The sequence below is a fragment of the Teleopsis dalmanni genome, chromosome 2 (genome assembly GCF_002237135.1).
Source record: "Teleopsis dalmanni isolate 2A chromosome 2, ASM223713v2, whole genome shotgun sequence".
NCBI classification, from domain to species: domain Eukaryota; kingdom Metazoa; phylum Arthropoda; class Insecta; order Diptera; family Diopsidae; genus Teleopsis; species Teleopsis dalmanni.
In genome coordinates, this window is record NC_051847.1 from 157491782 (window position 1) to 157516724 (window position 24943).

General features: G+C 29.0%; 5 protein-coding genes across 5 annotated transcripts; 1 reads left to right on the forward strand and 4 right to left on the reverse strand.

The window, feature by feature from the left end:
• Positions 1–6209: 6209 nt before the first annotated feature.
• LOC119680059 (histone PARylation factor 1-like) lies at positions 6210–7837 on the forward strand. The gene has a single exon (XM_038092693.1). It carries the CDS (start codon positions 6413–6415, stop codon positions 7751–7753), a length of 1341 nt encoding a protein of 446 aa, XP_037948621.1. The 5' UTR covers positions 6210–6412; the 3' UTR covers positions 7754–7837.
• A 3-nt stretch (positions 7838–7840) lies between these two features.
• On the reverse strand, positions 7841–8805 carry LOC119680060. Its single transcript, XM_038092694.1, has 3 exons — positions 8605–8805; positions 8122–8546; positions 7841–8068 (listed from the first exon to the last, which is right to left on the reverse strand). Exons 1-3 carry the CDS (start codon positions 8700–8702, stop codon positions 7896–7898), a joined length of 696 nt encoding a protein of 231 aa, XP_037948622.1. The 5' UTR covers positions 8703–8805; the 3' UTR covers positions 7841–7895.
• A 1419-nt stretch (positions 8806–10224) lies between these two features.
• On the reverse strand, positions 10225–12664 carry LOC119680570 (26S proteasome non-ATPase regulatory subunit 12). Its single transcript, XM_038093466.1, has 4 exons — positions 12223–12664; positions 11781–12158; positions 10742–11374; positions 10225–10662 (listed from the first exon to the last, which is right to left on the reverse strand). Exons 1-4 carry the CDS (start codon positions 12388–12390, stop codon positions 10354–10356), a joined length of 1488 nt encoding a protein of 495 aa, XP_037949394.1. The 5' UTR covers positions 12391–12664; the 3' UTR covers positions 10225–10353.
• Positions 12665–14345: 1681 nt separating this feature from the next.
• On the reverse strand, positions 14346–17410 carry LOC119683083 (zinc finger protein 226-like). Its single transcript, XM_038096690.1, has 7 exons — positions 17183–17410; positions 16513–17124; positions 15943–16453; positions 15796–15882; positions 15387–15734; positions 15085–15231; positions 14346–15028 (listed from the first exon to the last, which is right to left on the reverse strand). The coding sequence occupies exons 1-7, from the start codon at positions 17315–17317 to the stop codon at positions 14994–14996; spliced, it is 1875 nt and encodes a 624-aa protein (XP_037952618.1). The 5' UTR covers positions 17318–17410; the 3' UTR covers positions 14346–14993.
• Positions 17411–20142: 2732 nt separating this feature from the next.
• Positions 20143–24348, reverse strand: LOC119682746 (zinc finger protein 345-like). Its single transcript, XM_038096249.1, has 7 exons — positions 24145–24348; positions 23711–24088; positions 21188–21698; positions 21038–21124; positions 20529–20972; positions 20312–20458; positions 20143–20253 (listed from the first exon to the last, which is right to left on the reverse strand). Exons 1-7 carry the CDS (start codon positions 24283–24285, stop codon positions 20186–20188), a joined length of 1776 nt encoding a protein of 591 aa, XP_037952177.1. The 5' UTR covers positions 24286–24348; the 3' UTR covers positions 20143–20185.
• Positions 24349–24943: the final 595 nt, after the last annotated feature.

A 24943-nucleotide genomic window follows, 5' to 3' on the forward strand; every position in this document is an offset into this window, starting at 1 on the left:
TGAACTTAAAGTATTTGTTTGGAAAGTTTTGCACCAGTTTAAAAAAAATAAAAACATATTTTAGGAAGATTTTTTTATGCCCAAAAAATATGAAAGATTAGGAAAATATTTTTTTTGAACAGGTAGCAGGTATTGGTATTGGTGTATTTGTTTAATAAATTTTGCAACAGTTTAAAAAAGATAATACGGGAGGGCCACAAATAGATATTTTTCTTCTCCAGAAATATGTATTCACTTAGGTAGAGTATCTAACATTCATTAAAAAACGCGAAAGATTAGGAAAATATTTTCTTGAACAGGTAGCAGGATTTTAGCGCCCTTTCTACTGTGCTAAGTAAGCAGAGATATAATTTAAGTGAAAAAAATATTTCAGCAATGTTATTAATAAGATTAAATGAAAATTTATTTCAAAAAATATGTAATAAAAATTATATATTTTTTAATAAGAAATTAAGATATTAAATTATAAAATTATTTCAATAACTTTGTTAAATTTAAGCTGTAATTAAAGATAAAAAATTAAGTGAAATCTAATAACAAAATTAATTTATGTTGTTGTAAAAAATATTTAATTTGCTTTTTATAACCTTACTAACGAATCTTAGTGTACAACTTACTATTAAATAAAATTTTATGAAGTAGTCCAAAATTGATATATTTAATTTTTTCAAAGTACGATCCGTAGAACCGATCCTCTTTACTTATAACATTTCGAAACAAATACTCTTTCTCTATTAAATTCATGTACCTATTTAATATAACAAAGTTTTCAAGTACATTGTGAAATTAACTTTATTCCCATGTTTTAAATTAATAAACCTTAAAAAAATAAGTAATATAAGCAATAAATGTAAATCTAATAATAAATTCAAAATTAAAATATAAATACAAAATTATTTCTTCAATAAAATATTTCGCATTAAGACCAAAATTAATACAAATCAGTTTTCCGTACTATTTTGCTGCGATATTTCTCATAATATTGTGCGCTTTTAAATCATCATTTTACACAAACGTGCAGTAGACATTTCGTCTCCGCACATTTGGGTGCATTTTTATTTTCGAGCCTGCACACAAAATGTGCTTCTCGTATTCTTTTCTGCACACGTTGTGTGCGAGGGCAAGTTGGCTGCCGCACACACAATGTGCTGTGCGAAATAACTTCGGCACAAACACCGAATGCGTGTGCGAGTTTTATTTCACTCCACCACATTCGTGTGAAATGTGCGTTTTGTTTGTGCACACAAGATGTGGCACTTAAGATGTGCACAAAAATTTTCGCACGTGAAATTTTATTTAGAATCGCACAACATTTGTGCGTGGTGTTTTGCATTTTTGTGCACAGCACAGTGTTTTTCTGAACCCTGCATTAAAATAAAAGGAAATTTGAATGGTTTCTAATTATCGGAAGTTCCAACTCGCTCCATAATGAATTTTTTTTAATAAATATTAATCTTAATAAATCTATGTATACAGCCATGATAGAAATGAATATATTGCAAATACTTATAATTAATGCTTCTTAAATATTCTGCCATATTTTTATATATTTTAAAAACTATGTGTAGTATAAGCTTACATATTTATATAATATAATTTAAAACATACAAATATTTGTAAGGAAAAATATACTTAATATAGGTCAACATCTCGTTTGTTCAAGTTGCAAAGTCGATATTTTTAATCGTGTATAATACTAACACCAATATGATCCATTAGAAGTATTAAGGTATGTTTGAGAACATTGTACCAATATGATCCATTAGAATTATTAAGATATGTTTGAGAATGAAAAAATCAAACATTTTAGGTATATATCTTTTTGTGAAATTACGATATTTTCTACTTAACACATTGTTGTCCTCTGATAACTTTTTTAGTATTATCAGCTGATTCTGATTGATGTGATATATTGCATAAAAATTACCTTTTAGCCATATTACACAGATAATCATGTTTTCATCTTGTTTTTAATATATATTAAAAAAAAGAACAGGAAAAAAATATTAGATTATAATTTGATCACGGTAACAAGGTTTTCTGGCTCATAACATTGTTCAAAACTATATTTCTCGGTATAATTTGCACCTATTAGAAGTAAATATATGTATTTTTCTATGGATTTATAAGTTAAGGTTTAAATAAAAGTATAAAAATAGTTGTTAAAGTATAAAATTGACAATTGTGATATGATTCTCTGTATAAAATGCCTTCTGGTCATGACCAGAAATAACCTAAAACTGCCGTATTCGTCATATGGCTGCCTGTATGACATATTAGTAGTAACATGTAGTAACATATTAATACCGATAAATCAAGTCTGTTCACTGTTTCGGTGTTCAGTAAAACATGATTTGGCTCTTGTTATAGCAAGGGCAGGATGTAAACTTTCAATTTTTGTTTTTGATAAGAGAATAAATAAGGAAATATTGATAGAATTAAAAAGTTAAGTTAAATTTATAAGTATAAATAAAAAAAAGTATTATTAAGTTTACTTTAATTTTATACTTATTTCTTCAGCTTTTTCTTGCCATATTCTTGCGTTTCATACAATAAAAAAAAATTAAGGAAAACAGCTGTTTAGGCAGTTAACTTCACAACTCTCCAAATCATGTTTACACTGCTACTAAAACTATTTATGTTAATAGAATTAAGATTTGTTCGATTCAATTATGCATGTGAAATAGCTTGTTTTTTCTCCTTTTACATATTAAACATGTAACATATATTAATTTCAAATTTTAGTGATATCCAGTGTAAAAAATTTATCTTTAAGGATTGCATTCGACATTTGTCGCCTAAAACAGTTGATTTATTAATAATAAGCTCATTTATATGAAACCTCTTTGTATGGTATTTCACCTTCATTAGCGGCCTCAATGTGCAAAACTGCTTAAATGAATCAGTAGAAACATGGTTTAAACGTTCTTCATATAAAGTAAAATATCTACAATATCAAAAATGTGTAGAATGTTCGTATTTGATTTCACTGAAAAAGTATTAAGAAGGAGTATTCAGCCGTTTGTCATTTTATCACTTCACCAAATAATGTATCACTGAGTAACTCATAGTTTAAATGTCCCTATTAAGTTTAAAATTTGAAGTGTGTAAAAATATAGAAAAAAATAAGTAATTAAAAATTTGTAGACAAAAATTTGTAGGTGTAGACAATATCTCCACATCACAGGTATAAAAACTAATCCTGTCAAAAAGCACTAAAGTTTTATTGCAAATTTTTTAATCTAGATTTGTATGCAATCTGTAACGAATGTCATGAGTCCTGCCTATTTACTAAATTTTACTTATATTTGATTGTGTAATAAAAATACTTCACTCATAACTGAACTGAAGGTATTTTATGAACAGAATGTAATATTTAATTTAGTGGTTGCTATATATACATTTGTTGTAATTATACTTGCTGATATAGTCAAATTTGATTGAGTCTCAGTAAGACTTTCCCACACTATCCAAAGTTACCACTTAAAGTATTGCTGAACTCTGAAACTTTAGAGAAATCCGCAAGCTGCAATCTCGAGGGTAATTTATGGAAATGCCATGAACTTGTGAAGAAGTAAAGTGTTGATGGAGTAAGGAAACCTTTTATCAGCCGCAGGTAACACCAGAAGAAAAGTGAACATACAAATTTTTCAAACTTTCCAAGTCTGGAACAGTGTTAAGGACTTTAACTTGTTCGCAATTTGATTGTATGTATGTAGTTGAGCAGAAAAAAGTTTTTACTTGTATATTTGCTGTATTTTATCGTTTTTACTTAATACAAGTACGTTCTACATATTGCATAAAAACTTTAGAATTACGTATACAAATTACGAACGAAACTTGACTATTCTATTTTCATATTTTCCAACATAATAAAGCATAAACATAAAGAAATTTATATAGTCAAATATTATAATACATATGCTTTCCTTATTTATAAATCTAGTAGTATATATTGCTTAAGCACATATTGCTTACTAATGTTGTTGCAGGGTTAAAAGAAAGGTCTGTGTACTGATTTCGTCTCTCAAGTGGTATTTATTCCATGTGATCTTTAAGATAACTCAACACATTTAAACTTTTTGACTCTTAAAATCTTGCTGCACCAAATCTTAATCATAAAGTTCTGATTTTCTTTTTAACAAAATCGCATTTGTCACTAATAATACATTCATACTGTCTCATTTAGGCACTTACTCATTTATATTATTGAGTGAACGTTCACATTATAATGGGATCATTTATCTAGCTAATAGATTAGATTTGATTAGCTGATAGACCTTTTATATACAATAAATTAACTTCTCTTTATAATATATCACACAAGAAAATTAAATACATGATTGATATATTAAGTCATTTATATTCATCTTATAAATCGATTATATATTCAATTAATAAAAACAAAGATTTTATTAAATACTTACTCCTTCAGTGCGTTTGTTTACAGCTCAGCTGTTGTTTGTTTATATTTTACATACAAAACATGTGACAAATATTTTAAATTTTGGTAATTTCTCCTGTGGTGATCTTTCTCTTTTAAGGGTTGCATTCGAAATTTTTAGCCTTAAATAAACTAATTTATTGATAATGATCTCATTTACATGAAAGCTCTTTGTATGGTAAATCATATTCATTAGTGGCTATGAGCAAAATCACCTAAATGAGAAAGTGTGAATTTGCTACAGCTATGACTTAACAATTTATGTAATATTATATTAATATATTCGTATGAAGTATAAAGTATCCATCATTCCCTTTGTCCACTGCATCAAAAAATTATTATCAAATTTTCTTCTACTTGGTTTTGTTTCTTGCTTTCAATCGTTCACATTGATATATTCTTAATTTAATTTATTCTGAAATTATTTTTGTGAACATTTGTACCTTCCAATTTATAGGTATATCCTTATTCCATTTCTTTTTTATTCTATTTTTATTGTAATTGAAATGGTTTGTCATATTTATATAACCATTAATCACATATGAATGTTTACTGAAATGTTCAAATTCGCTTGTGTTTGCGGCAGAACATTATCACATTTAACGGGTTTTTGACATTTATCTTGATAAGTGTGTGACATTTACCATACAAAATTCATTCAAAAGTGTGCGAGTTTTTTATTTCGCAATATGTCGGCACTTTTAAAAATGAGCTCTCAATGGAAATAGTAACTTGTCAAACTTCTCTGGAAGAATGGCTTAAATGCTCAGTTATAATATTTTTAATGTAGATGAAAATCTTATGGCTAATAATAATAAATTCACTTCTTATTGCACTTAATCAAATAGGAGTAAAAACGGTAACATATACCGATGATATAGTCCTTTCAGTAATAACTTTGTTCGATTCATTTCTAAAGCTAGTGTTGAAAAATGAATTCCCATAAAAAAATATATGTAGTAGCGCTGGAGGCTGAGTTAGTAAGCTTAATGTGTTAAATCACTGGTCCAGAAGTAAAATAGGACTCACAAGTATACTAAGAATTTGTTATCCCCTAGTTCTATATGTGTTCTTACCCGAACCTCGTTGAATTTGGCTCTGCCAAAAATTTATAAAATTGTAAGATTATTTCATTTTCAATTTTAAAGAGTGAGTCGCACTCATTTTCAAAGAGAAAATGTTTAAACTACAGGTTTCTGACTTTAAGGTCCTACAAGTTTTACATTCAGACAGTCTCTCATTGTTTATGCTTCAGTGAGCTTTAGCTTTAGTGCACAAGTCTGCCACTCTAATATAATCTAACCTAAAATCTGAAGCAGCAGCTATATATAGCTCTTTAGAAATTTACGCTATGCTTTAACAAATTCATACGTATGTATATATTAGTATGGTGATCTTCTTTAATAAACAGTACATAACCAAAAAGCTTATCCAGACCCACACGTAAGCATATGGTCGCAATAATATTTAAATCACAAAATCTACATTATAAAAATTAGGTATATACATTCAAACCTCTCCCAAAAATATATGAGGAATTTGAAATCAAAAAATATAAGGTTCCAATAGCATATTATATTTTATATATAAAAATATTATTATTACGTGATAAAATTATTTCTTTTCACTCTTACAAGCACATAATATTGATCGATGAAATATATTATTAAATGTAATGATAATTGCGTCACAAATGAAATTATATATGTACACGGATAAATGTATAGTCAAATATTAAAAAATTAATCATTTTATAACAGATTTCAAATTTTTAAATAAATAACGTAATCCATTTCAATCACGTGAAACGTAACTGTTCAAATATGGCAGATGGCGTTTATAACGCCAAAACATTTTTGTGTTTTACAACACTGTGTGTTAGTAGATTTGTTTTTCCTGTAAACATAAAAGTGCGCTGAATTTCACAAACAAATATAAGAGAAGATTTTTTAAATAGTATTAAGCAATATGCCGAAAGAAGATTGCAAGTATTGGGATAAATGTTATCAGAAAAATGAATATCATTTGTCAAAATATAATCATCCGAAAAATGTTCCAGTTGATGTAGCCGGAGGTTCCACTGCCGAGTCAAATTCTAACAAGGATGCATCCCACGCAAAAATGGAATCTAAAGATACTTCAACTGAATGTTTGAACAAAAAACGCAAAACTAGCGATGACGCAGTAAAGGATGTAGTGGCAGAAAATGTTACAGCTGATAAGGACAATGATAAATATGAAACCCGCGACCTACGAACTGAAGCACTCAATAATATTGCTGGCAAAAACTATATGGAAATACTGGAGAAACGCATAAAATTCTCAGTCGAAAAAGAATACGAAGAACTTTTGCGTTCAACTGAATTTATTCGACACAAATTTTTAGTAGAAATGCCACCAGATTTCTACGCATTTTGGAATTTTGTACAAGAATTGAAGAAAAATGCTACAGGTGAGGAAATTCTGCAGTATATGGAGAAGCAGTTTCAGATACAACTAGTGGGTCCATTTGAATTCCTTGCTGGACGTTTCAAAAATGCAAAAATACAAGAACCTGGAGATTATTTACGACATTGGCGTTTCTTTTATGATCCACCGGAGTTTCAAACAATTTTTGTTCGCAGTAAGACTGGTGTGCATTATGGTTACTGGCGTGATACACCTAAAGATAAAAAGGAATTATTAATAGCACGTAATGATGCGCGGGAAAACTGTGAATTTCAATTCATAGCCGGCAATGCTTTTGATGCATTTTTATATTTCTTACAAAAGGATTTTGTAGGCACACCATTTACAGCAGCTACTGTCGCAAATACAAAGAAAATGTTAACTGCTTTTACAAGTGAGCTGGACTGTAAATTAGAGAAATTGGAAACGTTAAGCAATGCACGACAAAAGAAAGTTGTGACGAAGTCATTTCACCGGGCAGGCATAGTTGTCCCTTTTGACCACAAAACTAAGCTGGGTTATCGACCACTTATGACCAGTAATGCAGAGCTAAAGAAAATTTTACAATTGTTTGTAACCGCAGGTCAACCGGAAAACGATAAGGATATTAAGTCTGTAGTTATGGAAAAATTACAACCATTGGCAAATGCTGCACTAATAGCCGTGGATGAGTGTGATTTCGGCACAGCTTTAGAACTAGGAATTGATTTATTTTGCAGTGGTCGCTCAGAGTTGCACTTATTGGCGAAATCACTACTAGTACCTGCTTACTCTAACTTAGACAGACCTCAGTTTATTGCAATTGCAAAAGCGCATATGGAAGAACGCAGCAAAAATTTAAATCTGAGCATGTTTGATTAATAATTGAAATATTTTTTTTTATTGTAATAAAGTATTGAAATATATATTTATATAATAAATTTTGTTAATATTAATCAAACTAATTAACCAAAAATAAAAGTCACGGTTTCTATTGTGTACCACCACCAATTTTGGAATATTATTAGGAATAACATGAAGATACATCCGTAAAATTATAGAAAGTGCTGCACGATAAACCCAATTGTTGCAGTAATTTTGCGATTGGTTCAACTGAAACGACGTCCACCTTTCCTTTGTGTGTATACGCAACATATGAACTCACTGCAAGCGATTTGTTACTGCACCAAGATGCAACTAAAAATTTAAGATGAATTAAACAAAATATAAAAAAATATAATTTCACTTACTGCCAGCAACCACTCCAGTTATAAAGTTAGGTGGCTGTAACTCCTCTATACCTTGCAGTTTCGAATTAATACCTAACAAAGATGATTCTTTGCTAATATCGCCTAAATCCTCACTTTTGTAGTAAATTTTATTTGTTATAGTTAGTGTGACCACCTGTTGTGCTTTTTGTGCATATGGCAGCAGTAGTTCAGTAATTTCGCCACTATTTGTGAGATCTTTCTCCAATGCAGCAACTAGAATATTTTTCTCTTTTAATTTGTAAAGCCATGATTTACTTTCCACGGTCGGTATTGAGCAAATCTTTTCGGTTGTGTCAAGTAAGACACTTTCAATAAGTTTAACTGCATCCAAACCTTCAACTATAAGAAACAATTGACTATCTACTGCTTTCTCTGGCTGGCCAGCTTCAAATGTTAATTGTAATCTTTAAATAAAATTAGATTAATACACTAAAGAAATTCTATGTATATAGTTAACAATACTTTGTGGTATTTTCCTGTGCCGGTTCATCTTCATCACAATCCCAATAAGCACTGGATGATGGTATATTAACTTCTCCGAAATCCATCAAACAACTCATATTGAATATATATCAAATTATAAGAGTAACGGAGGAACACTTTAAAGTCTTACAAATAAATTATTTTTACTAGTCATTGAAACCGCAGAAGAAATGTCATTGGGTATGTTCAATCAAAGATAGAGCTTAAAAATTGAAAGTTGAATTTTACTTAAGGTGGATTCAACATTTTAATTAATAAATTAAATTATTATTTATCGGTTTCCCGGTTTCCCTGAAATATTCGAAAAATATTTTAATAATATATAATTTGTTTTTAAATATAAATAATAAATTAAAATTTTATTTATTTCTATTTAAATGACCAATTAGTCCGCTAATAAATTAATATATAATATTTTTGGTCACAAGTAAAACATTAAAATATAAGGAAATCAATTCAATTAAAATGATAAAAATGATTAAAAAGTATCAAACATATTTTTTTTGTTTTCTTATATAGAAGGAGTGGGGAATATAAAAGGATTTAGAGATATAATCCCGAACAATATATTTTCTAATATTTTGCAGTAAATATAAATAATATCTAATTAAATAATCAAATTAATATCTTAATATGAATAAATGAATAAAAAAGTATTTGCATATCATCTAAATTCAATAATAATAGGTAAAATAATAATAGCAAGCAGAAAAGAAGTATTAGAAATATTTTAAATTAATTCATTTTACTTTATTTTAATTAATTAATAAATAATACATGAAACTGAATTTTTTGAGCATATTTTGTCTAAATGCAATTATTTCTTGATTTAAAAGTAATATTTTATAAAATTTAATTATAGTAGTTAAAAATATTGTACACCTATAATAAATTATTAATAAATAGAAGCACATAACAGATATAATGACTATAAGTCATAATAGGTTGTACCCAACCTACGTTTATAGATAAGTTGTAAAAGGCCTAACCTCCTCATATTTTATTTTATTAATAATTCTGGAAAAGATGTATTATATATGGTGTGAATTGATGCAAAGATTTTAGAAGCTTAAAAAATATTTTTAAACTTTACTTTTATATAACCCCGAGTTGAACAGATTGTAGAATTGTGCCACCAATCTAATACAACTTTTATTCTGTGCATAAATTATTAATACTTTATTTCGACTTATATATGTATTTCACCAAATACATATATACACAACTTTCTCAAATCGTATATGATTGAAATATCTAAAATTGCCAAATTAACTTAAATTTTTAAATGTATAATCCTTACATTTCGTCAAGTCGAAATCACACCTAAATTGTTGTATGAAATACATATATTAAAAAAATAATTAATTAATATAAGATCGCAAATCGTAAATTCCTTGTTGTTGTTGTAGCCCGCGGGATTGTAGAGACCCTATGGGGGAAGTGAATGGCACTTGGTCATCGAAATTGACGAGTGGCTCTGCGACGTGACTCGGCTCTTCTTGAAACCATAAGTTACCAGTTCCTTATTTACTTATTATTTATATATTATGTCTTTTCGGTATTAAACAATGAATATTGGTGTAGTATTAAAATAATGCATTAAAATACAAAAACAATTTACAGTTTTATAATTTTGTTATTATAATTCAATTAATGAATGCATACTTTATGAGACATTTTACTTCTTGTATACAGAAAAATAAACAAAAAAAATGTGAAACACTTAATTTAATCATCAAATGAAGCGACTCCCAATACTGAATGAATGCATTCCTCTTTATTGATGAGATGACAAGTTTTGTTTACCAGCGACATTAATTCACTGACATCACTAGCCCAATGGTTAAGAACATCTGAGGGACTCTTCTTTGTAGTGAAGTATACGATTTCCGCAGGACGATCAATCTTTACACGTATTGTATCAGAATTTGCTAACTTCGATAAATAATCTTCAACACGATCGGAGGGTAAATTTAGCAGTTCACTCATACGCTTCAGGTGAATACGTGAATAATAACTGGCAATAATTCGTATATTCTGTAGTGAATTTAGAATTTTAGTTTAGTGAGTTTGTTGAACATAAAACTTTTTGCATAGCAATATAAAATTTACTTACATGCTCCATTAAGCGATCTTTTAATTCAGTGACGCACTTGCGACCATGTTTTGTATTATCTTGAAACATTTCATTTTCAGCTAAAACTTTACCAAAATCCGCATTAAAAGTATCGAAATTAATAAGCTCTTTAGACATAAATAAACGCAATATTTCCTTGTAGACAGGTATATCTTCTAGTTTTTTATTTTGTGACAGATGATTCATCATATCGAATTGTTCATTGTCGTAAGGTGCCAGCACACAGTACAACACGGCACAAGTTAACTTTTCCTTATATTCTTTTTCCTGTTCTGGTGTTAGTTCAATAGGTTCCTTAATTTCCTCCACCTCCTTCGTTTCCTTCTTTTTGTCATCATCGCTAGATTTCTTTTTGTCTTTGTCGGTCTCCATTGGCTCAACTTCAGCCGGTTTTGGACGCGCTGGCTCAGCGATTGATTGATAATGACGTGAGGTTTTCAAAAATGATGTATCACGATCTAAACGTATCATTAAATTGTAAAATTTCAACTTTAAATCATGTTGGGCAGGATCGTCAAAGAATTTAATGCTGATTTTTTTAGCAATTATCTGAGTTGATACAAAGTCTTCCTTCAACAAGCAGAGACGCATTTGCTCCAAAATGAGTTCCACCTGCAATTAAGAAAGTTATAGTATATTTTATATAAAAATTTTGCAATTTATTGAGAAAAAAACGCTAATAACCGATCTTCCTCTTATGAATTACTTATGAGTTACTGTTTCATATGAAAAGAATTGGTGTGAATGAAAATTTTGCAATTTGCAATTTTTTTTTATGTTTATATGCCATCTCCATCTTTATTCTTAAGTACTTCCGAACTAAGGTTTTAGTAGATTATATTTAACTTATGTTATATTATAATATCAATATGAGGTACTAATCATAATTGTTATATATCTTGAAAGTGTGAACTTACTTAACTACAAGAGACTTGATATTTATACATATGTATAAAAATGGTTGGATTCACGTTCATTCAAATAAATATTAATATAATAATTAAATACATTTCTTTACCTTTTCACGTTTATCCATTGAACCATAAGTTTCCACCTGCAGTTCTTCCATAACAGCAGCAGCACCAGCAATATCTCCATCCGCTTCCTTGATATCAGCTAATATTTTGGTTAGTCGTGCACGTTCAATCTCCACGTAAATTTTACCTTCCGTTACAGAGCGCAGAGTATCGATCAACTTCATCTTAGTTTCTTTGTCTGGGGTTTTATCTACATAAGTACAACATTCCTGTACCATTTTGGACACAGCTTGCTTCAACTGTGAACGACGACGAACTAATAGAGAGATGTATTCATTTAATGAATTCCAATTTTGAGTATCATAACAAATCTGGCAAATTGCTACCAGAACTCTGGAGCATGACACCATATCAGCACCCTATAAACAAAGGCAAAACAGGTATTCGTCTATCGAAAATAAAAACAAATTCAATTTAACATACCAAACGTGTCTGCTTTTCTAATTGCAAGAGAATATCTATTGCTTCGTGAAAAGAATCTGGGTTATTTTTTACCATATCTTTTGCGCGTGGAATTTTTTCATCACAGGTAGGTGAGTAGTCCACCTCCATTTTGGTAATGCGACCGCCATCAAAAATATAATTGTCCATATTGTAGATTTATTTGTACTTAAAAGTATTTTACCAAATCTTTACAAAAGTATAATACAAAAACAGTACGTATTTATCTCGTAAAACACAGAATTCAGATCAAAAGTGCGGCTTCTCCTCTTTGCAACTAATTTTTGCTTACAATGCTACGAAGTTAGTTGCGGATAATGAACTGTCAATTTTTTGACGTAACTACACGGTTACGTTTTGTGACGTATTGCTTACGTTTAGCTTATTTTTAAGCTTAGCACATACATTTTTTACATGAATTACATATTATTAAACATAAATACTAAAGTTTCCTTCGTTGTTAATTGTGTTTATAATAATTAATACAAAAATAACATGGAAATGTGATGTTATCAAAATAAAAAATGTTAATAAATATACATGTATAAAATAATAGATACTATAAGATATAATTTTTTTTTCTACGTAACTGTTGTCTATAAAATTATTAATATTATGTGTAATATTAAATTCACGTTGTTCTTTTTCTTTTATAATTATTTGGTATTATTCTTTTTATGTTGATTTAATACAATAAAACATGTTTATTTTAATTTAATGACAGGTTTGATTCATGAATTTTTTTTTCTTATAAATAAATAAATATAGTGCTTGATAATATAATATATTTAATATTTTTATATATACACCAAACTAGATAAAAAATAAAAATAAATTAAATATAATGTTTTTTATTCTAATTAAATTTAACTAACGTATAAAAACTGACTGAGAGTTGTTTTTAAAAATATGTTTGAGTTCATTTAAACATAATCAGCAAATTAAACTGTAAAAATTATGGGTTATCGATTTAATATGCTATATATATGCTGTTATAATATGCTAATATAATATGCTAAAACAATATGCTGTTAATGGTAGCCCTGCTTGATTTTTGACGATATTTGCACACTATGGAAAGAATTAGTTAATAATTTTATTTCTTTTAGTTATATACAATGAATTATTTCAACAAACATTTTATCCTTCCTCTTGAGGCATTAATTTATTAACATTTGAATGACAACAAACAAATAAACAAATATAAACAAAAACGAGTATCTTTGTTTTTAAAAAGTCAAATGTTGAAAGCATAACAAACGCGAGACTTGTAAACCTATAATATGATTATATACACACATTATTGTTCATATGGTACATAAAAGATAATAAACCTTTCTGTTAACTTTATAAAGAGAAGGTTTTGGGTGCTTTTCGAAAACTTTTGTTGCTCGTCTCATAGATAACAGTATTCATGTGTTGTAACCCGCCGGGATCTGAATAACACATAAGAGTTACAAGAAGAGACATGCGTTTGGATGTGGAGGGGTGGTGTTTGTGGTAAGGGTAAGGGTAAAATAGAGGAGGACAACGTAATGGGGGGCGGAAGTAGAGCTATACTTTGGGCACATATTAGGAATAGATGTGTTTATGCGTGACAAGTAACTGTTTAGCACATGGCAATACACTGATCTTGCTGCACAGGGAAACATCGTTTTTCGTAGGAGATATGAGGCGGAGACCTGCTGAGATCCTTGTTGAGAGTCAACCTAGGATACAGCATCTATGCGGAGTGCTATAAGTACACGTTAAGGTATTCATGCAACATGTATCGATGTATTATTACAGATGAAAATGTACTGCGATTAATATATACTATATCGGAAACTAAGAGACAACTAAACCTTCGAAATACCAGTCAATTATAAAATTTAGCGAGAATGTTGTGAAAAGGGCGTGAAATATTATTTGCAGTTCAGTAAAGTATTTACAAAAAGAGAAAAGCGCGTAATATACTAGAGAAGCTGTTTTAAGAAAAATTTTTTTGCACTTTATTTTAGGTGATCAATTTCTGTAGAAAACTTCCATCTACAATACATTCCTAACATAATCCATGAAATTAATATAATTCATGCAATATACAGTATTAAAAAATATTTATTCAAATCGTTTACTTAAGTTTTTACAATGAATTAAAAGTTTTATGAAGTAAATATACATTTCGTTAACCTTAACAAATAAGTTATATTTGTTAAGGTTTTTTTGCTTTTAATAAAATTCATTCATAATCCTAGGGAATTTATTTGTTGAAAGTGTTGGGCGACACTTGGTTCTCTATAGAAGATAGGAAGCGTAGACCCGTTTAATCCAGAAGCCTACCAGCCTCTTTTCTTGTACTATGTACTATGCATGTAATCGAATGCGAGTGCTATCTTTTTAAGTATTGCAATTCCAGTATTCTCTAACAAAGATGAATTCCTATTGTTACTTAATTTTGTGTCTATGCAATGTGGGAAATTGTCTTCAAAATAGTATTTTGATTTAGTATTCCATAGTTTCTATATCAATTATAATATATAATATGTATACTAAGTAGCGAAGTTAATTAATAATAGTTATAATTATGACTTGTGAAAACTAAGTAGTGTCTAAAAATTCAGTTTTAGAAATGTTTGAAAATGTTTGATATATAACAAATTTCAGTTATAAATTGTATAATATAATATTTTTAACTTTGGAACGCAATATGCTTTCATAACTGCTTTCTTCAGAGCAATTAATGAACACTTAGCACATAAAATACCATGTACCTTTCAGTATTCGTTAATATGTACTTTTCGCATATGAGCTAGGAAATGACAAAATTATTTAAATGAAATTAAATTTATATAAATAAAATATTACCATAAAGGTGAGACCTTTCTTCAAATTTCAGACCACAAAAATCACATTTCAAAGTCATCACTTCTTTGTGCTTTAATCGCTTATGTAATTTAAGCGACTTCCGGGTTGTATAAGTGCAATCACATTTATCGCATGGAAATTCAACAACTAAAAAGAAAAGAAAATTTTTTCTGTGATAGTAATTATATTATATGAATTTAGCAATAATATAGTTTTCATTCAATGAAAAGAATTATTCGTTTTTATATTTAAACGAGAGAACTTTTACGCCAAGTAAATATAAACAGCAAAGTTCAACTCACTTTTGTGGCACTCCATATGAGCCACTAAACTTGTTTTCAGTGTGAATTTCTTGCTGCATACATCACATTTATGTCTCAAGGCATGCATCATCGTTTGATGGGTTCGTAAGTTACTAATACTCTTAAAATTCTTATCACATTCTGCACATGCATATGGTCGATTTGAGCAGTTTACTTCCTTTGGTGGTTTAGATACTCTACTATCTGTTTTATTATGCGAGAGCCGCATGTGAATGTGTAGTCCAGCCTCCGTTGGAAACGTGCTATTACATATTTCACATGTTGATTTCAGCTCATTAGAGTGTTTGAGCCTTAGATGATGTTTCTTTTGAATGTAATTTTGGAAAGCTGTGTAACGATTAAGCATTAATAAATGTCGTTAAATTATTAAATGTAAATATTGACTTACTCTGGTTACAGTAGTTGCATTTAATATGCGTTTCTGCGCCGTGCACTTCCGCATCGTGTGCCTTTAGGAATGCTTTTGTAAGAAAATCTTTAGAAATTAAAAAAATGAGTGTTAATAATACGTTATAGTATAAATATGCAGACAAACCTTTTCCACATTCACTGCACAAAAAATCGCCCACACCTTTGTGTGATGATATGTGAGTTTTTAAGTGGTTTATGGCTACAAACGATTTTTCGCAACCTTCATAAGAACACTTGTATTGTTTGTCTGGATCGTGCCATTTCATGTGGTAATCAAATTGTGCTTTGGAACTGTTTTGCATGACAAGGCCACAAATATTGCATGTATAACTTGACTTAAAATGCCTTTGCAAATGTGTCAAAGAAACTCTTTTTATGAACTTCGCACAAATGGGGCATATTTTTCCACGTCTATGCTTATTTTTAAAATGCGACTGTGCTTCAGCAAGGCTATAGAAACTGCTATCGCATAACAAGCATTTATAAGGATTTTTTTTATTTTCGTGCATTAACGTATGATGTTTATTTTTTTCTTCAATCGTGTTGTACAATAAGTCTTCAGATTTATCGGAAAGGCACATGAGGCATATTAAAGGATTTGGCTTCACCCTGGTGCGTTTATTGGGAAGTATTTCCTGAAATGGAAATATTTTATTTAAAATAATTATATAATTGGAAATGAATTCTGACTTACAATGTGGTCTTCCCAATTTGTTTTTTCATCAAAACCAGTAATGTTTTCTTCTGAATTAGCCTCATCATTAGTTTCACTGATTTCATTGGAGTTGCTTTCCTCTAGTATGGACTCAATTCCAACATCTTCAATCGGCGAAACTTGAATGCTAGTATCTTGATTAGTATTCAGATCTCCGTCCTTGAGTTCTATAGTTTTATCATTTATATCATCATAATCAAGGAAAGTGATTTCATTTTCATATGTGTCGGTAGCCATGTACACATCAACTGTTTCATTTAATTCATTAGATTTAAGTTCGTCGGAAATATTTGCTAAATCATTGTTTATTTCTTTTACTATTTCTGTTTCTACTTCGCAATCAGAAACACTGAAGTCTTCAAGCTTCTCTATTTCGTTATCCTCGTTAACTGGTTCTATATCCAGCTCACTTATATATTCTTCTTCCACAGCCTCTACACAGTAATCCTCAATGTTATCAAACAAAGCTTTTTCCAAATCTTTGAAGTGATCATTTGACTCTTCACATAAGCTACGAAATTTTTGTAGTAAATCAAAAGAATTATAACATTCAGCGCACACTTGTTTTGGGAAGTGATCGGTAAGCGAAACCTATTAATAAGTATTTCTTATTATATATTCTATAAAATGTAATGTTTTAAGAAGTTACTTTTATGTTCCACATCTCCATTTGAGCGATAAAAGAAACGGCCCAGCTGTTGTAGCCATCTGTGTTCGCCTTTGGGAACAGTTCATAGCAATAATCACCAACATTTAATTTTATTGCACAAGTTCTGCAACGCATTTTTTCTCTAAAAGATGTCTTATTTTACCATTAATATTAAGTACTATTTAATTAATAAAATTCTTCCAAAAATTACTAAACGCTGTCACTCGGCTTTTGTTTTGATATTTCGAAGCGCGATTGCTTACAATGCGTTAAGGTATAGTTTCAATGCACCAAGAGAACATGAACGCAGAAAACGTAAGCAAGGCAACAGCACCCAGTAGTGATGTGGAAAGCGCAATACTGATCAATGCTACTAGACTTTAAAATATTCGTTTTAAAATACATAAAAGGAATAATATAAATATTAAGTGAAAATATGCATAAAGGCAGTATTAACTCATTTTCGACTATTTCCATTTTGAACAAAAGTAGGAGTCTTTCGATGTAACTCGGCAATAGTTACGGAATAAAATGGCAGTCGTTCAAGTGCAACTATTTAATTCTATTTTGATAATATTAGGTCTGTTCCACGAGCTACTCGTAGTAACTTTGAGTAATACTCTGCAGAAGTGCGTTACACCAGTAAATCTTCTAGCAAATGAGAGCATTTGAGAGAGCGTAACATCCCTGTCGAAATTTGAAAATCAGGCTTCACACAGACTTTACTCGTACATTTTATTTCAAGTAAAATTTGTGTTGATGTGTGAATCAGCTGTTTTGGTTTGAATTTAAATTTTTGTATTGTTTATTTGTGACTGGTGTTCAAAGCTGTTCCATGAAAATCTGTGTAAAGAGCGTAATTTGACACTTTATTTATGTTACGCTCTCAGTGTGTACTTGTGTTTTACTTGAGTTTTACTACGAGTAGCTCGTGGAAGAGATCTTTTATAACAGTACTATGGTATATCAACTCATTTTGGTTTCTTTGTGTTAAATAGATGCTAGGAAGAATTATAACAAAAAAACGTTCTTTCGTATAATTTTTTTTTATTTATTCTATTTTCTTATTCATTAGTTATTTCAAAACTAAAAATGAGATTTAGTAAAATATGTTCAATATTATAAACTAAATTAAATATAAAATCATTTAATTAATCTTGAAATCAAGAAATATATAATTGTTTGGCACTTGCAGTCCAAACAAATTGTGTACGGACTATAAACTAATTAAAATTCGATTATTTCCTGAGACCACTGATGATGAGTGCTTGGCAGTTCTCAAAACACCGTTGTATAACTTAACTAAATTAACTAAAATTTTTGCTTTTGTCTTTCCTTTACTATTCGAATCCGTCTAACTTTTAAATAGTTACTTTCGTCATAAAGACGCGTTACACTTGGCAAGAAAAATTTAACATTATAAAATTAGTATTTAAATATGTAATAATAGTAAATATAAAAAATGACAGGGTACGAGCTCAACCCTTGATGCTTGCAGTCTCAAAACTTATTTAGGAATAATTAAATATAAAAAATAATTCATTAACAGACCACTGTTAATGGGTTTTTGGTAATATTCGAAACAGCGTTGTATGGTCAGCCAAATTTCAATAAATTAAATAAAAATTTTTGTGTTTGTCGTTTATTCGAAAAAAAACCGTCTAAATTTATAATTGCTTAACAATTAAGTTCTTTGAAAATTTTGGAAACTCTGTCCTCTGCTTTGACTGTCCCTGACAGTTATGTCACGCAATTGTTGTTGCATCTCGCACTTTATTTTGCATATACACATACTCTGATGTAAATTTACATATAAATAGTAAAACATATACAGCAAAACAGAATAGATTAAGAACGATTTAACAAATCAACTCTAACTGAGCTGACAGTGAGTGTAATATTTACATTATCTTTTGTATTTATATAACGTTTACTCCGTTCCAAATATCTCATTTGTAATGAAGTGTTTACATTGGCCACTTTTAATTATGTAAGACAGCTGATTTATCAAAATATATTTGTTTATGATTGTTTGGTGAAAATAAAGAAATAATAATTGCTCAGCAATTGAGTTATATTATTTATCTATTTACACTTGTAGTAATAGTAATTTTTATCAAATATATTAAAAAATTTTTTATAAAAGGAGTGTTCAGTCTATTCATTTACATTTATACCACACTTGTATAAATGTAATTTGAGACCAATGCAAATGAGATGTTATATGTCGAAATACGAATATTTATTTATTTTTGCCAAAGTAAGGCATTTGGATCCAATATAAACATTGTATTAAAATTCATACACTGAAATAATTGATTATATGCTATTAGACGTCAGCTCTAGGGCTTTACTGAGCGTCTTAACGCCTTTCAATTTGCATTTTATAATATATATTAATGTTATGTAAAAATTTTACAAAAACAATACAGTAAAAGTGTTATTTCACTGCACCATTCCTTCATATGGTCTCTCTACTTATCCAACACATCCTCTTAAAATTTGTATATAATTATATATTGACATGTTATCAGATTCAAATTGATCTTAATATTGTTTATAATAAAAAATTTGTTTTAAGAAATCAAGAAAGAAATTTTTATTTATAATTATTAAATTAAATCTATGAAAATACATTATTATTCTGACAGCAACAGATAGTAAACTGTAATGTTGCGTGTACATTCAATATTTGTATTATATTAAGTAAATTTAATATAATTTACATAAACTAATTACATTTGTATTGCCATTTAAAGATCAACTAAATTAAATAATTTCCAATTTTAAAATAACATACATTTTATCACATGGAAACAAAATAAATTTAAAAACGTAAAAATATTCATGGCATATTTTTCAGTTTTTCTTAAAATGTAAAATAAAATCCTAAATACAATCAACATGTTTTGATAAAGGCAATTTATATACTATACGTACATTATTATTTTCAAAATCGACATAATTTATTAAATTTAAATTAACGCTAATATAAGCTTTAAATTATTTGTCCTCAAGCGCTTTGGCTTTTGGGTCTTCATATAAGAACTTATGTGCCTTTTTTAAGTGCGCTAAAAATAAAATAAAAATGAAAAATGTTTGGTATTTTTATTGCCGTATTCAACTTACTATATAATTTTTGACGGTATTTAAACTGCTCGTTACAATAATCGCACTTAATATTCTTTTCGTTCGTATGTTTAATCCTTTTATGTAATTTAAGAGACTTCCTCATTTTAAACTTATTACCGCACTCTTCACATTCAAACCTGTCTTCTACAATTGAAAATAATATTATAATACATAAGTTTATCACACTTTTTATATATTATATTAAAAGAATTACCATTGTGTGTTTCCATGTGCACGGTGAGTGTGTAACCATGTGCAAAGCGCTTGCCGCAAACTTCACACTCCAACTGCTTCTCTCCGTGCATTAATTGTTCATGCGTACGTAGATTACTTGCAGTTTTAAAAAATTTTTTACATTGCTTGCACGGGAATGGACGTCCATCAGATGAATGTACTTTTTGATGGGCTAAAAACGTGGACTCTGTGTGAAATGTTTGGGTGCAATTACTACAGGCAATACTGCCACCGCTTGATCTTGCTGGAGGATGTCTTGTATAAGCAGTTGGCTTTCTATTCCGCATTATTTGACATCTCCTTAAATGTAGGCGCATACCAGTTTCAGTTGGAAACAAATTGTGACAATTTTCACAACTTATAGTTATCTTTTCAGGATGTTCCTCGCTTTGATGTTTTCGCTTTTGTTTGTAAGTCTCAAATACTGAAATGTTTGACATGTTAGAAAATATTTTGCAAATTTATATATAAATGAGTTGCATTTCACACCTTTATCACATATGTTGCATGCTATCTCAGGGTTAGCTCCATGATTTTTAATTGTATGGGTTTTAAGCATAAATTTGGTAGCGAAGTCTTAAAGAAAATGTTTCAAATATTATTATTTATATTATATTATATTAAATAAATGATACTTACCTTTTCCGCACACAGTGCATAGGAAAGCGCCAAACTCTTTATGTACGGACATATGAGCTTTTAAGTGGTTATGAGTAACAAATTTTTTTTCACAACCCTGATGGGAACATTTAAATTGCTTTTTGGGGTCGTGCCACCTTTTGTGATATTCAAATTGTATTACTGAACAGTTGCGCATAACAATTCCGCAAATTTCACAAGTAAATGTAGATTTCACATGACGTTGCAGATGATTGGTAGATAAATGTTTCACAAATTTGCCACATATATGACAAGTTTCGCCTATTCTATGGCAGGCATTAAAATGTCCTTTCGCCTCATCACTTGTATCAAATCTTTCAAGGCATATCAAACATTTATACGCTTCTATATGATCAAGGTGTTCTTCTTGCTGATGCACTTTCAATTCTTCCTCTGATGGATATAGTACGTCCTTAGATTTGTCAGAGAAACAGAAAGTACATAGAAGCGGATTCGGTTTTAAATTAGAGATGCTTTTCATATCAAATCTCTGTAGTTTAAAAAAAATTAAATAAAATTAAATAACTTTCTCGTTTTTAATATAAAATAAAATTCATCACATATTAAATTTGATTTTTAAAGTCAATTATGACGGAAGTAGCCGTGTTTCTTAATAGAAAATATTGTTTTAATAGAGATGTTTTTCAAACTGTAAGAACCCTTGGTATTAGCAGTCTCAAAATTATTAACGAATAATTAAATATAAGTAATATTGCCAAAAGACCATTGAGGAGAAGTATTTGACAATATTCAAAAAAGCTGGAGATTCAATTAAATAAATAATTCAAATTTTGTTGTTTTAATTCACTACTGTTCAAAATACCTCTCTATTAAAATTAATTATTTTTTGAAAAAAAAAAAAAATGAAAACAGTGGATAGTTCATATTTTATATTATTTGTGTTATTTTTACCAACTTAAAAAATTTTTTTTTTCACATTCATAGGCTTTAAAAACACAAATAATATCAGAAAAACTAACTCGAAACTATTCTAATTTATTTTTGATAGTCTATAAGTATAAATAGAGTTTACAAAATAAGTCGTATATATGGACTCGAATTCTTATTATTGTTATCCAAATAAAAAGGTAAGCTATGGATTTGTCTACGGTTTATTAGTCTTCCTTTACATAATCAATCCTTTCCTTTACAAATCATTTAAAAAATATTTTAAATGATTTGATATTTTAGTTTGTGTTCGCGGACACAAACTCTAACAATTTTTTGAATTGTTTCGGAATTTTTTTAATGTACTGTTCGTTTAGTGTTCTTTTTATCGAAGATGACAAACAGTACATAAAAATGTATGATGTATTGTATAATAATACACACTTTATAAATTTTTTAGGTTAAAAAACTCTTAAAAAATATTATCTTTGTTTTATATTTGGAAAAATTGAGCCAGTTTTTTTTTATTTAATTGAAAACGCAGAATTTATATTGTACACTACTTAAAGACAAAACATAAGGACAAAAACTCGGTCCAATTTACCTTAAAGCTATACAAATTTTGTTGAGGTTCATAACTCAAATCACTATATAAGTATTTTGATAGGAAAGTGCCAAATGTTCGTTCGTTTTTTAATAATCTACGGCATTTTAAAGAAATATCAATCATAATACACAAAAAGAAATAAATAAAAATATTTGAAATATTTGGGTTAATGGTATATGGTGGTTTTTAAAAACAAGTCTATATGCATTGGTGAGAAATAAATATTATAGTAATACATTCAAAAAGAAATGCTATAGCGATGTGTGAAAGAACACAAAAATTATTTATAATAAGGGTACTCATCTAAAATGACAAAAATTTATCTACTTGGTAAATGTATCAACTTCAAGTATCATCTCAAAAAGACAACTCTTGCTGAGGAAGACACACTTGCAGTCTATGTTTAGAAGACTGCATATATATGCGGTGCATATATTGACGCAGGACTATCGTGGGACACCATTGGTTTGATGATGACTTGGCAGCAACCTCAAGCTAAATGAGCTGCTTGCATTAACAAGCAATGTAGTCATGCGCACGGAACCCACTCTAGCTTTAACTCAATAACGACCCAAGTCATTTCATAGTCTACTTCGGCTAATTCATCACTTTAGTGCGGCCACTTGTTGGACGGTGCACTGTCCCAACGTCCCACAATATATATATATATACTTGATAAATGAAATGTTTAATCTTGTATGAAAAATCGTTTATACAATGTTAAAGTTTCACAATTATTTTAAAATGCAACGATATTGACTAAACGTTTGGTCGACAAAATTGCGATGCTGAGCATTGCATTTTGTGCTGTTATAATTTATTGACAGCTGATTGATAAATTTAAACAAATATTTCTTTTAATGCGTTCACTTTGCAACACTAAACATATAAATAAACATATATATTTATACATTCGATAAATTTATGTGCTTAGATGAGTGTCCTTAATATATTTTAAACGTATCCATATAAATTTTTTTTTATAGTTTGTCTTTTATTTTACATACCGTACTATTTCTAACTTTTTTGACGTCCTCCTCCTTTTCCTCGAAAACGGTGTCTATCTCAATTTTTACTTCATGTTCACTTGCACTATCTTCATAGTCGCTTTCGACGCTTTCGACGCTTTCGACGCTTATTACGTCTATATCAGCGGATGTATATTCAAGTTCATTATTTACAAGTGAATCATTTTCGTATTCTTCAACATATACTTCTTCAACAAGTACATCATCATATCTTATGTCTTCCTTTTCTAATTCGTGTTTTATTTCTTGAAGAGTTACATCAGCACTCGAACATTGTTCTCTAAAATTTAGTATTATTGAAAACGTTTGGAAGCAGGTTTCACAAATCTGTTTTGGTAAATCATCATCCAAACGAATCTAACAAAAAATAATTTAATGATAATAATACTTAACAATGTTAAATTTATGCTTACCCCAATTTGCCAGAAATTCATGTGTTCCAAAAAGTCTTCGGTCCAATGCGTGTAATCCGGATCATTTTCTTTTTCTGGAAATAAATTATAACCGATACTATCTAAACTTATTGTTTCAGTACAACTTCTACACTGTGTCATGTTTATAAAGCTGGCTATAAACTAATAATTTAAGTAATTTTAAGAAAACTCCAAACAAAAACCGACACGGTCTTAATGGTGATAACAAAATTATTTGTTATTTCCTTTAATTTCAGGTGATGCCACATATTTACTTTGCTAACAAGCGGAATTTTGAAACTGTCACTTAACAGATATAACATGTAAACGACGCAAAAAAATATGATTGACAATTGCAAATATCAAAAAATAATTGGAGTGCAGAATTATATTTAATACAACTAAATAATAATAATACAACTAAAATAAAATTTTAGCTGAAAAATTGGTGAAATATTTCTATTAAATATTTTTGAAAAACAACAACAATGCTCTTAAACTTTTAATTAAGTTTTACTACCAAAAATTTTTACATCTTAATTTTTAATGCAATCAAATTCAAAAATCAGTCTATTGTGAATGTTCACTGGAAATATGTCCAAAATTTCAGTCACCGGTTAAAGTCATATGAGCATTTCATTTACTTACAAATACAAATACATAAATATATTAATTTAAATAAAAACGATAAAAATGGTTACCATTGCTCTTCTAATATTCATTTTGTCTTCTTTTATTTAAACTAATTAATTTTCACTGTTTACAGTTTAGCTATTTTCTGTTTACATTTTTCATATAA

Excerpts from the sequence above, each read along its gene's own strand:
- LOC119680059 (XM_038092693.1), top strand. The coding sequence starts at position 6,413 with ATGCCGAAAGAAGATTGCAAGTATTGGGATAAATGTTATCAGAAAAAT.
- LOC119680060 (XM_038092694.1), bottom strand. The coding sequence starts at position 8,702 with ATGAGTTGTTTGATGGATTTCGGAGAAGTTAATATACCATCATCCAGT. Across the intron at positions 8,547-8,604 it reads GCACAGGAAAATACCACAAA|ATTACAATTAACATTTGAAG; the intron begins GTATTGTTAACT and ends TTTTATTTAAAG. Across the intron at positions 8,069-8,121 it reads AACTGGAGTGGTTGCTGGCA|TTGCATCTTGGTGCAGTAAC; the intron begins GTAAGTGAAATT and ends TTAAATTTTTAG.
- LOC119680570 (XM_038093466.1), bottom strand. The coding sequence starts at position 12,390 with ATGGACAATTATATTTTTGATGGCGGTCGCATTACCAAAATGGAGGTG. Across the intron at positions 11,375-11,780 it reads CAATGGATAAACGTGAAAAG|GTGGAACTCATTTTGGAGCA; the intron begins GTAAAGAAATGT and ends TCTTAATTGCAG. Across the intron at positions 10,663-10,741 it reads AAGATCGCTTAATGGAGCAT|AATATACGAATTATTGCCAG; the intron begins GTAAGTAAATTT and ends AATTCACTACAG.
- LOC119683083 (XM_038096690.1), bottom strand. The coding sequence starts at position 17,317 with ATGCGTTGCAGAACTTGTGCAATAAAATTAAATGTTGGTGATTATTGC. Across the intron at positions 17,125-17,182 it reads TGGAGATGTGGAACATAAAA|GTTTCGCTTACCGATCACTT; the intron begins GTAACTTCTTAA and ends ACTTATTAATAG. Across the intron at positions 15,735-15,795 it reads ATGCAACTACTGTAACCAGA|CTTTCCAAAATTACATTCAA; the intron begins GTAAGTCAATAT and ends ATCGTTACACAG.
- LOC119682746 (XM_038096249.1), bottom strand. The coding sequence starts at position 24,285 with ATGACACAGTGTAGAAGTTGTACTGAAACAATAAGTTTAGATAGTATC. Across the intron at positions 20,459-20,528 it reads GCACATGGAAACACACAATG|AAGACAGGTTTGAATGTGAA; the intron begins GTAATTCTTTTA and ends TTTCAATTGTAG. Across the intron at positions 20,254-20,311 it reads ATACCGTCAAAAATTATATA|CGCACTTAAAAAAGGCACAT; the intron begins GTAAGTTGAATA and ends TTTTATTTTTAG.